The 14,685-nt window shown below is 40.2% G+C and overlaps 1 protein-coding gene across 1 annotated transcript in view; it reads right to left on the bottom strand.

Moving 5' to 3' along the window:
- The window catches only part of LRP2 (LDL receptor related protein 2), a gene marked incomplete at its 5' end in the record, with an annotated part of 182,270 nt that overhangs the window by 122,472 nt on the left and 45,113 nt on the right, over positions 1-14,685 (bottom strand). Inside the window, 5 exons of the mRNA XM_081141970.1 lie at positions 4,524-4,643; positions 6,039-6,191; positions 7,378-7,494; positions 8,889-9,002; positions 9,323-9,433. Coding sequence (XP_080998096.1) covers positions 4,524-4,643; positions 6,039-6,191; positions 7,378-7,494; positions 8,889-9,002; positions 9,323-9,433 — 615 coding nt within the window. The remainder of the gene's footprint in view (positions 1-4,523; positions 4,644-6,038; positions 6,192-7,377; positions 7,495-8,888; positions 9,003-9,322; positions 9,434-14,685) is intronic.

Here is a 14,685-nt window from a genome sequence, read left to right as displayed (position 1 = left end):
AGAGAGTCATGGGAATAAGCTAATGGCTCTAGTTTTCCCAAATATAACAACATGGGCCAGCATTATTTTTCTTTCCAAAAATTGTAACTAAAAAAAAAAATTTTTAAAAAAGGTCCAATTTGGACATGACAAGGACATGTGACTATAAATAAAAAGCCTTCATTGATCTATCTCTTCTGTGCCCTCACCTCAGCCCTGAGAAAACAGCACCTGAGGCTTCGCCCCAGTCGGAATGAAAGTACAGGACATTCGCCCTCAAACTTCCAGAATGTCATGATCTCATTTGGAATGCAGGACAGATGAGACTATGCTTAAAGGTCTGGAGTCACCTGGGAGCAGGCAAAGAGAAGAAAACCAAAGGTAGAAAAGTCATGCCTAGGATTTTGAGGGTGCAAATGCTGCTCCTCTCACCTGGGCTACAAGTACTTTAAAGGTTAGAACAAGTGTATAAAATCACTGTCACTTTTGGTGACTGAACAAAACTATATTCTCCATTTGGAGAAAAATAAAAGCTAATTAATATCCATAGTCAATTAAACTGAAGACAAGAAAGTAAGCTTGAGTATTTTCATGAGCACAGGAAGGCAGTGGAAACTATATAAAACACTAAAACACTGCTTTACAAAACCCACCTCCCACCCTGTTACTTTTCTTTCCTTTTTATTCTTTGTCCCCTCCAACTAACAAATACTGGTTTGAAAATAATTCAAAAATCCCTTTTTAGCTTAGACCCCCCTTGGACAAGCTCTGATCCATCTGGCTGTGTGAAATCCCACCATGCTGAATGACCTTTCTGCCCTAACTCTGCACCATGATGTCATTCCATCAACAAATAGCATGTCCTGTCAATCAGAAACAATAACCCTGTAACTGCTTCAGCACACCGCCAGGTCAAGACTACCAGCAGCAAATGAATGGTGAAAAGACACAAGTTTTGTGTCAGGATTATTCAATTTTATTCTTGATGATCACTGAGGCATTCACTAGGGAGCCATGTCTAAGATGATAAATGTTGCATAGGTTTTCAACACCTGATGCCTCTGTAATGAGTCAACCATGCAGAGGATGACAGCCATACAGAGAGTACTTGTCAAATTAAAATGCTTGAAAGAGCCCGGCCGGGCGTGGCTCAGAGGTTGAACATCGACCTAGGATCCAGGTGATCGGGGTTCGATTCCCAGTCAGGGCACATGCCCGGGTTGAGGGCTTGATCCCTAGACGGGGATGTGCAGGAAGCAGCCGATCAATGGCTCTCTCATCATTGATGTTTCTATCTCTCTATCCCTCTCTTTTCCTCTCCCTGAAATCAATAAAGATATATTTTTTTAAAAAATGCTTGAAAGAGCAAACCAAAGAAATTCTCTTGAAAGCTCAGATGAAATAAGCATGACTGGTTTCATAATGTCGTGCATTGACACTAATGAGTTCTCTTTACAAAGAGAGCAACATATAGTCTTCTTTGAAATAAATGTTAACTCAGTTTCAAAACTCATGGGCAACAGATACATTCTAGGAGGACAAGGAAGGTCTCAGAAAAGGTCTCTGCAGGTGGCAGGGGCCTCATATTCACAAAGACCCTAAAATGTAGACTTCTGAGCTGATCTCCAAATGAGGTTATCTGTACTAAAGTGCCCAGGCACATACTGAAGGAACTGAAAGATGTTCACCATGGAACTTGAAACCAGTGCCCCAGAATCAGACCACACCGCTTCCAGTGTGCCATGAACTGAAGGCTTTTTATAAATCCTGAAATTACCTTGTGCATAATATTGCAATTTCTGTATTACATTCACTAATAGGTTCAATGTAAAAAGTCTGTTATGACAGTTTTTCATTTCTTTATGGATTCAAAAAAAATTAAGTGGCCTAGACCTCTGGTATATGAGAAGCCCTAGACGGTTGGAAATATAACCCAAAGCTCAACACAGACTTAGATATTGGGAAAGATGTTGGAAAATGTGCTATCTGGACTTGAGGGTGGAAAAAAAACAAAAAAAAAAGACTAAGGATCTTGTGGGAATCACAAGACTGAGCTAAGGATTCTGAAAGAGTAAATCACTTTTACTGAAAAGACATAAGGCCCATCAATTTCCAACTGCAAGGAGATCCAGCCCCAACTCCTCTTTGGAAATTGAAGCTGATGTAATACTGAGAATGTGGCTTCTGGTATTTCTATTGGAATTCCTTTTCTACTAAGAGAAAGAGGCAATGCCTGGACAACTGAAAGACTAGAAGTCGGATTGGCAGCTGGGTGGCAGTAAATGGGAGGTAGAGAAGCTGACATTTGCCAAAGACAAAGGAGCAGCCTCTACCCACAATGAGCTGACCTCACAGCAATGCCAAGGAGCACAAGCAGGGGTTCCAAAGTCAGTAAGCCACCCAACAAAGGAGGACATTCCTGTGGAAAATATTTTTAAATTTCTTAAATGCATCCACGATGTAATGAGAGTGACAATGACCAAACACAAAATGAGTTTTACAGATCATAATGTTTTATTTATAAATTTTTTTTTAATTGTTAGAAATTTGCAGACTTTCTTAAGTAATTCCATTCTCTCTAAGTCTTTAGGATCTCTCGCACTGACTTACATAAAGCACTTGATCTTAAAATGCCTCATTGAATATAGTTAAGAGGAGCAATCAAATCCTGGGCAAACTTTGGGACATGGCCCCTGATATCAGAAACCTAAAATTCCCCACTTGGAACACCACAAGGACAACCCCAATTGGATTGTTTTATAGGACAAAAAAATCCCGTGTTTCTTGGCATATGACAGGTAAATTAGCCCCATTATTACAGTTCTCAATAACACTGAGAAATAGACTTTCTCAAGATTTCCAGATTAATTTGTTAAACAAGACTTTATTTTTGGCTTTAAAAGTTTTTCTAGCCCGGCCAGGCGTGGCACAGTGGTTGAGCGTTGACCTAGGATCCAGGCGATCAGGGTTCAATTCCCGGTCAGGGCACATGCCCGGGTTGTGGGCTGCAGCTGATCAATGAGTCTCTCATCATTGATGTTTCTATCTCTCTCTCTCCCTCTCCTTTCCTCTCTCTGAAATCAATAAAGATATATTTAAAAAAAAAAAAAGTTTTTCCAGCCTGGCAGGTGTGGCTCAGCTGTTGAGCATCAACTTATGATCTAGGAGGTCGAAGTTCGATTCCCAGTCAGGGCACATGCCAGGGTTATGGGCTAAATCCCCAGTAGGGGGCATGGAGGAGGCAGCCGATCAATGACTCTCATCATTGATGTTTCTATCTCTCTCACTTCCTCTCTCTGAAATCAATAAAGACATATTTTTTAAAGTTTTTCTAGCTATGAGTAGTTATTAAGATCAACCATAATTATGAAAGTATAATTAAGTTTGCAGCCATGAGCTCAGACTGAAGACTGAACAACTTCATTGGATGTATTCAAATTCAGTCTTTTCGGCGAAATTATATTAACATTTTCAAAATTATTTCAGAAGAGACACTTCTATAAAACTATTTCTCATGTATGCCATGTTTGTTTATATCCAGAAAGTCCTAAAGAATCTCAAATTTCTAAGGAATATCAAAGGAACACAAATGTCCTGGGAAAATGAATTTTAATGAATCATTACAGATGCCTTTTTCCAACACCAGAAAACAGTTTTCTGTTAAACCTTTGTGGTCACTTTCTACTACTACATTTGTTGTTCACATATCAAAAATTAGAAAGAAGGAAAAAAAAATCAGAGCATTAAAAATTCATGTTTAAATCCTAAAAAACTGAAAATCAATGATACTTGGCCATGTTTACTTCTCCCATCATAAGACCCCGTCCTAATCACAGCTGGCTCACATCAGATTCAAATATTGCCCAGTGGAAGAAAGCATTCTTATAATTCAGACAGGACAGATGCGGACAATATTTGGTGCACTTGTGCCTAGTTCACCGCCAGCCATTAGCTGGGAGCCGCATGATAGAGTTTGTTCTTGAATGTTAGCTTCAAGTAAAGGTAAATCAAAGGTAATCAATGGGATTACCAACCAGCACAGCATGGACCAGTGTGGTCAGTGGAGCAGTGACCTAGTGATCTTCTGCTGTGCACCACTCTTTAGTTGCTGGACTCAAGGGAGGTTTGAGCATACTGAGGAAGAGGCCAGGGGAGCAGGGCAGGGTACATTATGGGGCTGAAAGCAATAGCTACATACCAACCACATGGAAGTATTTCAGTATTTAACAACCAGTATGGCCGTACCAACTTTGCATCCAAATTCTTAAAAAAAACACACACAAAAGACTGTCTCCATCATCAGGTAGTAGACAGGTATCCATGCAGCCAGTCAACTCACTCATCACAGAACCAGTTTTGCCTTGTGCACCTCACAAAAACTTCTCAGTTAAAACTCCATATTATCCAGGTTTTCTGTAAGGATTATGCTGCCCTTTGTTATATGGACCATCACAAGCACAAACTCCTCTTTGTCAAAGATCATAGACCCCATCAGTGTGTTAAGCACTGTGATGAAAGACCAAGTGCTCCCACCTGTCACTTACCGACACATTTACGGGTGTTATTTTGGTCGACGACATAACCTGGAGGACAATAACACGCCCCTCCATATGGTGCAATGTGGCATTGATACTCACAGCCCAATAAAGGACACAAAGTCACATCTAAACAGAGGAAAACACTTTGTTAAATGAATGGTCATCTCATGGTGATGGAAAAAAGTAAATTAAAATTAAAATTAAAAATAAATTAATGGTCATCTCTGAACAAGACTCATGTACCAAAAAAAAAAAAAAAAAAAAGACTCATTTACCTATAAAGTAAGTGCTATTTTTTTCATGTGCAGAAAATTTGTCACCATTCAAGCCTTACTACAATATTATGGTACAAAAGTTCAATTCATATTTTTTAAAAGTTATTTTTAAAGTTATAACTATGGACAAGTCTACATAATAAAAGGGGTCAAGAACTCCCAAGTGGCCGAATTGAAAATAACACCAAAAACATTAACTATTGCTAGCTTCAAGGGATAGAATTTCAGGTGGCTATTTTTTTTTTCTGTGTCAATTTTATTTTCTATTTTGTATTTTGTTTTGTACTATTTATTTTTATTTTGCATTAGGACTATATATCTCTTGTTGATTTTTAAAGCTTTTCAAAAAGGGCTCCTAAATGAAATGGTGGGGGGAAAGAATGCCATGTAAGTCTTTGCATATATATAAATATCACAAGTTTTTTCAAGAAAAAACAAAAAAAGACCTTAGGGTTACAGGTATATAGTCACTTCCAGGCAAGTACTAGATAATTTCAAGTGTACCACTGATGAAATCAAGGTCATAAATTGTTATTCTCTTACAGGACAGTCAGCTGTCCACAATGTTGATGGGTTGATGGTGGGGTGAATATTCTACATCCACAGAAAAAGAAGAAAAGAAAAAACTAACTCAAGGTGTATATCCCAGGAAGCAAAAACTTCCTTTTTGAGTATAGCCAGGCAAGGCATTTTCCACAATTATAAGCAAGGGAATAAAATCTCCTTTAGATTCATCTAAATTGCCATTAAAATTATTCTTTCTAGGTAGAAGGAGGAAAAAAGCCACAAATATTTGAAGTACCCCCCGCCTACACACACACACACACACACACACACACACACACACATCAAGAGATAGAGCCTATTTCTTCAATCCATTCAATCTGTACTTAACCAAGTAACTTGCTTTGGCCAATAAGACATTTAGCAAAGACATGACATGTGCAGAAGCTTCAAAGAGCTTGTGCACTAGGGTTTGCCTTTTCAACTACCATGTAAACAAGCCTGGACTAGCCAGAGCTTTTATCTCAACATCCTAGCAGGGAAGTGAGCGGGTCTAGGTCAGAACTACCCAGCTAACCCACAGAACTGTGAGAAATAATAAAGATTTGCTGGTTTAAGCTGCTACATATTGTGATAGTTCGTTACATAGACACCAATGGATAATCTCTATATTTGGGATTCTGTTATAAAAGAAAAGAAGCATATTTATCTGAAAGATACCCAGATAAGTTTCCATACTCACCACAATGTCGTTGTACAGTGGCATTGCCTTCATCTTCTCCTGATGGGCAATCGAAAGTTCTATCACAGACTTTTGTAATTGGGATGCATTTTCCAGACTTTGGACAGGCCCATTCACCTGGGTAGCATTGATGAAAATGATGAGGGCTGCTTTCTGTGGGAGGGGAGAGAAAGTTACAGCCACATGAGAAGTGGAGCCAGCTCTTTCTTAACCCATGGTTAAGAGAGAATGTAGATCAGGTAGAAGCCTACAAATGACTTATATTTTACAATAAACTAGTAGTTTCTAACTCTACCAGTGGACTTTTATTGAGCTTCTAAGGAAGAGTTAAGTTTCACTGTTTCTGGGGGAGGCAGCCCCCCACCGGGTTATAGAAGTAAGATGCAGATATGGGTCTGAATTATCAACAAATTAGATGAATAACCCCTAGAAGAAGATTCGGTTACTTAAATTACGAATTACAGAGGTAGGGCTATTGAAGTAACACCCGGATTCCTGAGTTTTTATTTTGTTCCCCTGTTTGTCTTTTTTGGTTATTTGCTTTGTTTCCTGAGTGAAAAGTCAACAGTGTAAGAAAAACTATAACTCAAAGGCAGGAAGACTACTTGTTGGAGCACTGAAATGTGACACCAATGGACTGCCCAGAATAAGCACCACTCTTCTTATACCTGGGGCTGAAGCAGCAGGAGTAACTTGCTCTGTGGTGTGGGTGTTAATACCTTCTGAACTATTAGAGGTGCTGAGAGTGAAGAGGGTGACAGTTATCGTCAGTTTCCTTCTCATAGAACCTTTAAACGCTTCTCTGGACAGCAGCCCCTCCTGCAAATACCAGCCTCTAGCTCCATGTCTCATGTTCCCTCTGTGGCTTCTCTACCACTGGATATCAGTCACTCGTTATTTGGAAGTCAGAATTTGGGGGGGAAAAACAAAACTGAACTGAACTTTTACCAAGATTCAAGTCATTTTTAAAGGTTAGATCTAAGACAAATCACATTCTCCCCTCTCTTCTCTCCTTCCCCATCCTATTTCTTTGCTATAGATAAATCTAGTAAAATAAGCAGCCTTACAGGGGAACAGTGAGCTACCAAAAGGGGAGAGGCTACCCTACCTATTTTGCATTAATAATTGAAGGGAGGAAATTATAATTTTTGCTGTATTGGAGTTCTGGCTCTTTTTAGGAAAAGCTAGTGGAGTCACCTTCTTCCCCTCCCACGAATCCCTTAAATCCCGGACAATCCTGAGGCTTGCTGGACACACAGATCATGTCTAACAAAAAAAGCAGAAAAAACAAATTCAGGAAAACACTTAAAGAAAATGCTTTTCATTCAGAATCCCTTACCACATCCATCTTCATCTCCATTATCTGTGCAGTCGTCTTCTCCATCACAGACCCAGTTTTGATTAATGCAGTGGCCATTGGGGCACGTGAACTGATTGCCTCTGCAGGTCGCGTAGTCTGGAAACAAAGCACAGCTGCACTCCAAAGACACAGAGCCTCGGGGACCCCGGGGCGCCCGCCCCGCTGCCCCAACAGGGCCCCTGCACCTGAACCGTCTGCACCAGCTGAGTCCCTCAAGCATCTTGACAAAAAGGAAAACACGGAGGAAGAGAGGGAGGAAAGAGCAGCTCTGGGCCCAGGAGATGAACTCAGGTGCTGGTCTATGTTTCTCAAGATGATAAATAAGACAGTATGGGCGGGCTGGTGTGGCTCAGCAGTTGAGCATTGACCTAGGATCCAGGAGATAGCAGTCCAATTCCCAGTCAGGGCACATGCCCGGGTTGTGGTTTTCAGGCTCGATCCCCAGTGGGGGGCGTGCGGGAGGTAAGAGGCAGCTGATCAATGACTCTCTTATCATTAATGTTTCTCTCTCCCTCTCCCTTCCTCTCTCTGAAATCAGTAAAGATACATTTTTTTAAAAATAAGATAGTATGCTATAGGTTGACACAACAGAGAATGCGGACTGATAAAGACGCTACAGACATGCCGACGTCCAACATTCTCCTACTTTACCATAAGCACTGTCGCTGCTATTTAGGGCCAAATGACTCTCAGTCACCCTCTCTATGATGTCACATTCTCTTTCATAAGGTCTCTGAAATAAGCCCGGGTCCCAGAAAAGAAATCAGGCATGGCTCATAGAAAATTAGGGTGATATTGAAAATACTGAATGGCCCCTAGGGCATGGGTGCTAACCCATCAAAATGGGTGTGGAGAAAAATCATACATTCTAGTAAATAAATGACCACAAAAAGCTGGAAATTTATTGGAATTAGTAAAACACTCTCACAGAGACTTCAAGCTACATATTCCAATAAAATTAGTCTATAGGTGGCAACAATAAGAGAGATGGTTTGCATGGCACGCAACAGCATGGAAGGAAAAGTAGAATCAGAGTGGAAAAGTGGAAGCCAAGAAAGCCCCCTGCATCACAATGAAACTTTCCTGACCTTCCGATTTCAATGTGGTAAGAATTGTAAAGTAAAGAGGAAAGTTAGGACCATTGGTATTAGGGACTTTCCCTCCTCTCAGTCGACTCTCCAGGTCATCAGAGCCATTCCTGAGGCCTGGGTAACCTGAGAGTCCGGTGACACAGCACACCCTGTACCCTTGTAGCCTAAGGAAAGAATGCAAACTGTCCATCAGCAGCCCTTCAACTCTACACAGATCTTTGGGAGATAAAGGAGCCCAGGTTCAGTAACACTGCTGAGGCTCATGCCATGGGCCCTCAATGAATTTCTGGCTCCATCTGCCATCAGATATAGTGACCCTTTTGTTTGAAAAGAGTGATACATTGGTTGGGGGCGGGGAACACTCTTAACAACACGACCGGCATAAGGAAATCACCGTACTGCAAGAATGTTCATCACTGCCGTCTTCACAGTCTGGGATATGGTCACAGACGTAGTCATGAGAGAGGCACTCGCCGCTGCCACACTGAAACTGGTGGCGGGAACATACTTCAGCTGGGACACGAGGTTAACAGGGGAAAGAAAAGAGAGAACTTCAGTTCTAATGAAGCCATTTAATCTCATACGAAGATTCTGTCTCGTGTGTAAAAAGCAATTCTTATTATGCGGTAATATGCTGGGAAACGCTTAAAAAAAGTTCTCCAAGGACAAAAAGGCCCTGAATTAGAGTGTTTGCCAGTTTCCACAATGTAAATACTCCCACCATGGCTGACTTCAGGTTACCACGATGAATTCATTGTACACGAACTTGAGAAGGGATATGCACAACTGGCCAGCAGAAGCCAGCTTCAGAATATCTCATGCACGTTACTTACTGCAGTTGTCTTCATCAGAGAAGTCCCTGCAGTCAACTTTATGATCACATCTCTGACTAATGTTATAGCAGGCTCCGTTGGCACAAGTAAGCTGCTCACATGTTGGGTATCCTAAAGGGATGGAAATAGTACACAAACCTTAAATTAAGACATTCCTATAACAAATGCTAGACATTAAATGCTGAGCATATATTGGTAAACAAGAGACATGGAGATTACAGTTGGCCTCATGGAGATTATGGTTGGAGAGGGAAAGAGACATTGATCAAATAATGACACAAATAGCTAATTACAAACTGGGTTACGTGCTGATGTGGGAGGTACAGAGAGCTGTGAGCATGCACAGTAGGGGGTCTGGGAGCCCAGGGACGTCTCCCCTGAAGAACTGACTTACTTGTGAGCTCAGAGGTGAAGAATGAGAGTGGATCTAACTTATTTCAAAATGGAACCTTCTTTTACGTAATACAAATAACATCCTAGGAAACTAATGTACCACTACACATGCTTTGGAAGATGAAGGACCATTTCTTTCGCTGGAGGGTCATGGAAAGAAAGGAGGCCTAGAAGTCAGGAGACCTGGGACCTGGAGTACTACTCAGTAGCTATTGATTCTTACTCAGAGTTGCCTATCCCCTCTATGTCACCACCTCCTTATCCATACATTTAGATAATTTACTTCACAGGACAAAGAACCTCAAAAGACAATGTCTAGCAAAGCACTCTGAAAAGAGTGATGAGCTCTACAAGAACAAAAATTGTTGCTATGTTATGTGCACATAGTCAGCTCACTTCTATTAGCCAGATGCATAACCTTGGTTATCTAGGGTGCAATGGAAAAGTCAGAATGTCCCTTGCAGGAAAAACATGCTGTCAGTCTCTCCGTTGTGCATCCCCAGACTTGGAACATGTATTTCTTGTGATCCCCAACTATAGGCTTCATTCTCTCTGTTGTTTATGTTTCCCCTATGACATAATAAAACCCTGTGAGAACAAGGATCCTGCCTTACTCACTTTAGAATCCTCAACTCAGGAACTAGGTCCTTACTTAATGTGCTCAAGAAATGCTCAATATTGTCATTGAGTTATCACAAGTGAATTTTTAGTTAAAAGTTTTAAAAATATTTTGAAATTCTGCCTTTTATGATCTTTTAATACCCTCCTCAGAAATATGATATCTTTCTTGGTTTGACTTTTTTTTCATTAAAGATTGTTTTCATAATGACTCTGGTTGTCTTCAAATTTCTTCTTAACTAAGGAAAATGTATGTCTCTGTCAGGACCTCAAAGACCAAACAGCACAGTCCCACTTTGAAACTCAAATTTGCATTTAAGAAGCCAATTTGAGGTTCGGTAGACATAGACACTTTAGATAATTTCCTTGGGCAGTCCCAAAGGCTCCTTCAAGCAGTAGCAGTACACAAAATTCTGTGCTGAAACTGTATTAAATTTGCCTCATGTTAACAGGTTGAACTTTTAAAAAAGATGAACTCTCAAGTAATCATTTTCCATTTTTTATACAGTGAAGGAATAAGCCCAAATGGTCTCAAAACTAGAAGTTCAAAACTAGTCTATTAAGTGTCTTTAAACATCTAAATTACCAAAGTTACATGTAGTCAATCATATATTAAAGTAGAAGGCATTTTAAAATAACTGATTAAAATTTTAAATTTTTTCTGAATTTTATTTCTTAATAGTCCAAGAATCAGCTAGCACTTAGGGTTACTGTTGTCTTTTTATCACTGCCATGGTATGCATTGCAAATGTGCCTTCAAAGGGTCACGCAACTTTGTTTATTAATTCTCCCTTCAAGAGATGCAAGAGGCCAGTTGAGTCAGGCAAGCAATTCCCTTCCTCCTGTGCGCTGGATAACTCTTAGAGTTAGTATGTTATCTAACCTTTTAAGAGCAGCTGCAAGCAGGAGAGGAATCTCAGAAAATTTAGCTCTTTGCAATAGATAAGCTATCTGTCAGGAGGAAAATTTATTTTGGCTTGGACTGTGACTACCTCTTAAAGCGATTATTGTAGATACGAAGGATCTGGGACAAGTATGCTGGGCAGATCTCTTGTTCTCCCGTCCTGCTTTTTAGGAACCACTGCCATAAAACTGAAAAAGAAAGAGCTAAAACAGTATTCACTGACATGACCAAAAGTTTGCTGACATGGTTGATCCCCCCAACAAACAACAGGCCAGCTTGATGTCATCAGGGAGAGTATGGTGATAGTCAGAGGTCAGTGGTCTGACACTTGGAATGAGGAACAAACAGCTTTCTTGTCTCCATCCATGCTGATAACAAATCTCTCTGTCAGCTTGGGACCTGCCTCCACCCCTGCACACCTTCTGGTCTCTTCTGTGCATAGTTAACTGAAGGTGCACGCCCATAGGAAAGAATGCACAGAGCTACCTGACTCCATTTAACACTGAAAATATTTGCAAATCTCTTTTCCAAGGATTTTCCCCCTTTGGAGATCCACACAGAGGGAACAGGTCCAAATTGTTCACACTGAGCAAAGTAAGAAATGAACCAATTCTACTTGCCTTAAAGATTTGTATTGTTAAAAGTGTTAATTAATGAGTTTCTATCTACCCCAGGAAAACAAGAAGTCACAATACTTTGGGATTGGGGGGTATCTAAAATCTTATTTTTTAGTTTACTTGTTTGGCAAGTCTGAGTCTAGCCTTTTAAAGTTTTTTTTGTGGAGCAAAGCCATCATGTAGCTTAAATGTCCTGCAGAATTTTGAGGGAAAGTGTAATATGAGAGGAGTTAATACACAAGAACACCGGAGAAACTCATCCTAAGTTCTGTCTTAACAGAAAGATTTGGTAAGTAACTATTCACTAAGCCCCAGACCTCTAAAGTTGACCTGACACAGAAATTCGAGAACACCCTGGCACACCCTTGCTCACACCATCTTTTCCCTCCCCCTTCCTTACTTTCTCCAAATTCCCAATGATATGTGTACAGGTTTGTTCCCCAAAATTGGGAGCTGCCCCTAAATATACATGAGAGTTGTGTTTGAAGATTTAAAATAATTTTTTTCTCTGCTAATGATTTGGTGTGAAGCAAGAAAGTTCCATGCTGTAGTTCTGTTTACATAATCAAGGAGCAAGAAGTGGTGTGGGGGCCTCCCCGACCTCCCAGAATGGAAGTCACTCACAGCAGAGTAAGGGTGCAAGTGTTAGGCACCACTCTTTATCATCTTCACAGGAAGGCTATAAATACATTCAGTTGCCAGAATTTGACAAAAAGGCCAAAAAGAACATAGAAAAGAAGATAAATTGATTATAAAGATAAAGACGGGATCTTACAGGTAGATTATAAAACTTAAGCCAAGAGTTAAAGGAAAACAAGAAGTTACTGATACAAGTTCTGTCCTGACACCTCAGACTTTCCAAGGTCCTAAAGTCATCCTTTATAAGTTACTAGGCAGGCTAATCCAAAGTAATGATTTGCCAGAAAAAGTTTACTAGTTTGGCCACCAGCACTTCGTTGCAAGTACTACCCACAAAGTTAAGTAAGCACTAACAATAATAATATTCAATAACATGTACTGAAAACTGTGGCCAGCCCAGCCAGGCATGGCTCAGTGGTTGAGCATCGACCTAGGATCCAGGCGATCAGGGTTCGATTCCTGGTCAGGGCACATGCCCGGTTGTGGGCTCGATCAATGACTCTCTCATCATTGATGCTTCTATCTCTCTCTCTCCCTCTCCTTTCCTCTCTCTGAAATCAATAAAGATATATATTTAAAAAAAAAAAACTGTGGCCAGAAACTTAGAAGCACTCAATAGGTATGAACTCATTTCAGCCTTGTAACAACCCTGTGAGGTAGGTACTATTATTACTTCCATTTTAAAGATTTTATATTTCATAGATTTTACATATGTGCCTCTCTGAGGCACACTGAGGTTAAGTAATTTGGAAAAGGTCATCCAAGTGGTTACTTGGAAAACCAGAGCTCATTCTGGAGGCAATCTGACTCCACAATGATATTACTAACCACTACAACAGATACAGCTACTGCTAATAAGCTTCATAGTAATAGAAAAAGCAAAACATTACAGAAGAATGAAATCAAAGGAAAGTAAACAGAAAACCTTCCAAGATAGTATGAAAAGTAAGAGAAGTAACCTAAGCAGGAAAAGAGTTTTATTTCTTCCATTTAGTTTCCCATTACACCTTGGGAAGTCTGGAGAAGTGAGGCCAACTAGATTTCAACAAGTTATGGCATGCTCTACTAAAGACTTCAACCTGGTGTAATCTAGGAATTCCAGGAAACCCTATCCTAGGAAATAAAGGTTTCTTTTGGAGCGCCAGAACAAAAAAGAGAGTCAATACCAAAACCAAAAACAAAAAAACACCATACCACAAAGCAACAGGAGACCCGCCTCCCTACCCAACACCCCATCACTGCCCCAGCCAAATTCAAGCCCCTGGCCTGACTGCCACCACGGACTAACACCTAAGGAGTGCAATAATATACAAGAGAACAACACGGAGGCATTTCCTGCTTATTCCAAAAAATATTTTGAACTTGCTTTCAACAGAAAGCATATACATAATAAGATTTATAAAAACAGAAATAGCCATTCAGCACCTTGGAAAGAGAAAGCAAATATAGTCATTTGAAGGGCTAGTAGAATTGGACTGACATCAAGTTCAGTCTGAGTAGCTTTCAGGAAACTGAGGTCAAAAAATAGAAAGATTGGGTTGTCTAGTTTTCCTTACTCTGCCCTCTTTGAACTACTGGGTCTTAACTCTCAAATCCCTTTTGGTCTCTATCCACACTGACCTGATTTTAGACCTAAACTAGAAATGTGCCTGACAGGTGAAGTAGAAACTCCTACAGCTTTTTTAAAAATATATTTCATTCAACAAATAACTATTGCATACCTTTAGGAATGCTAGATACTAGAGATAAAGGGATGAATAAAGTCCCTACTCTCATGGAACTTCCATTTTACTTGGAAGAGTGAAAGGACAGACATTAAAATAAATGTCACACAGAAAAAATGCTATGGAAATACAACCGGGTAGAATGATAAAGAGTGACAGTGGGGAGTAGTTCTCTGAAAAGGGCACATTTGAACAAGACCATAAGGTTTAGCAAAACGGAGGTCAATGGTGGCATTGACGAGAATGTTCTCAGGAGACCAGTGGAGATGAAGGACTGTTTTCAGTGAGTTCAAGACAGAAAGGAGGAGAGGAAATGGAGATTGACTAAAAGCCAAGTCTATGTAACCTGTTGTAGAAGGGAGCAGAGAAATTGGGCAACAGCCGAAAGGGATCTTAGATGGGAGATATTTATAACGTACTTGAACGATGGAGACTCAGTAAGAAATTTTTCTTTTTCTTCAAGGTTTC

The sequence above is a fragment of the Miniopterus schreibersii genome (genome assembly GCF_964146895.1).
Source record: "Miniopterus schreibersii genome assembly, chromosome: 7".
Classification (NCBI taxonomy): domain Eukaryota; kingdom Metazoa; phylum Chordata; class Mammalia; order Chiroptera; family Miniopteridae; genus Miniopterus; species Miniopterus schreibersii.
The sequence above is the reverse complement of the archived record's forward strand: the minus strand, read 5'-3'. Positions and strand labels throughout refer to the sequence as shown.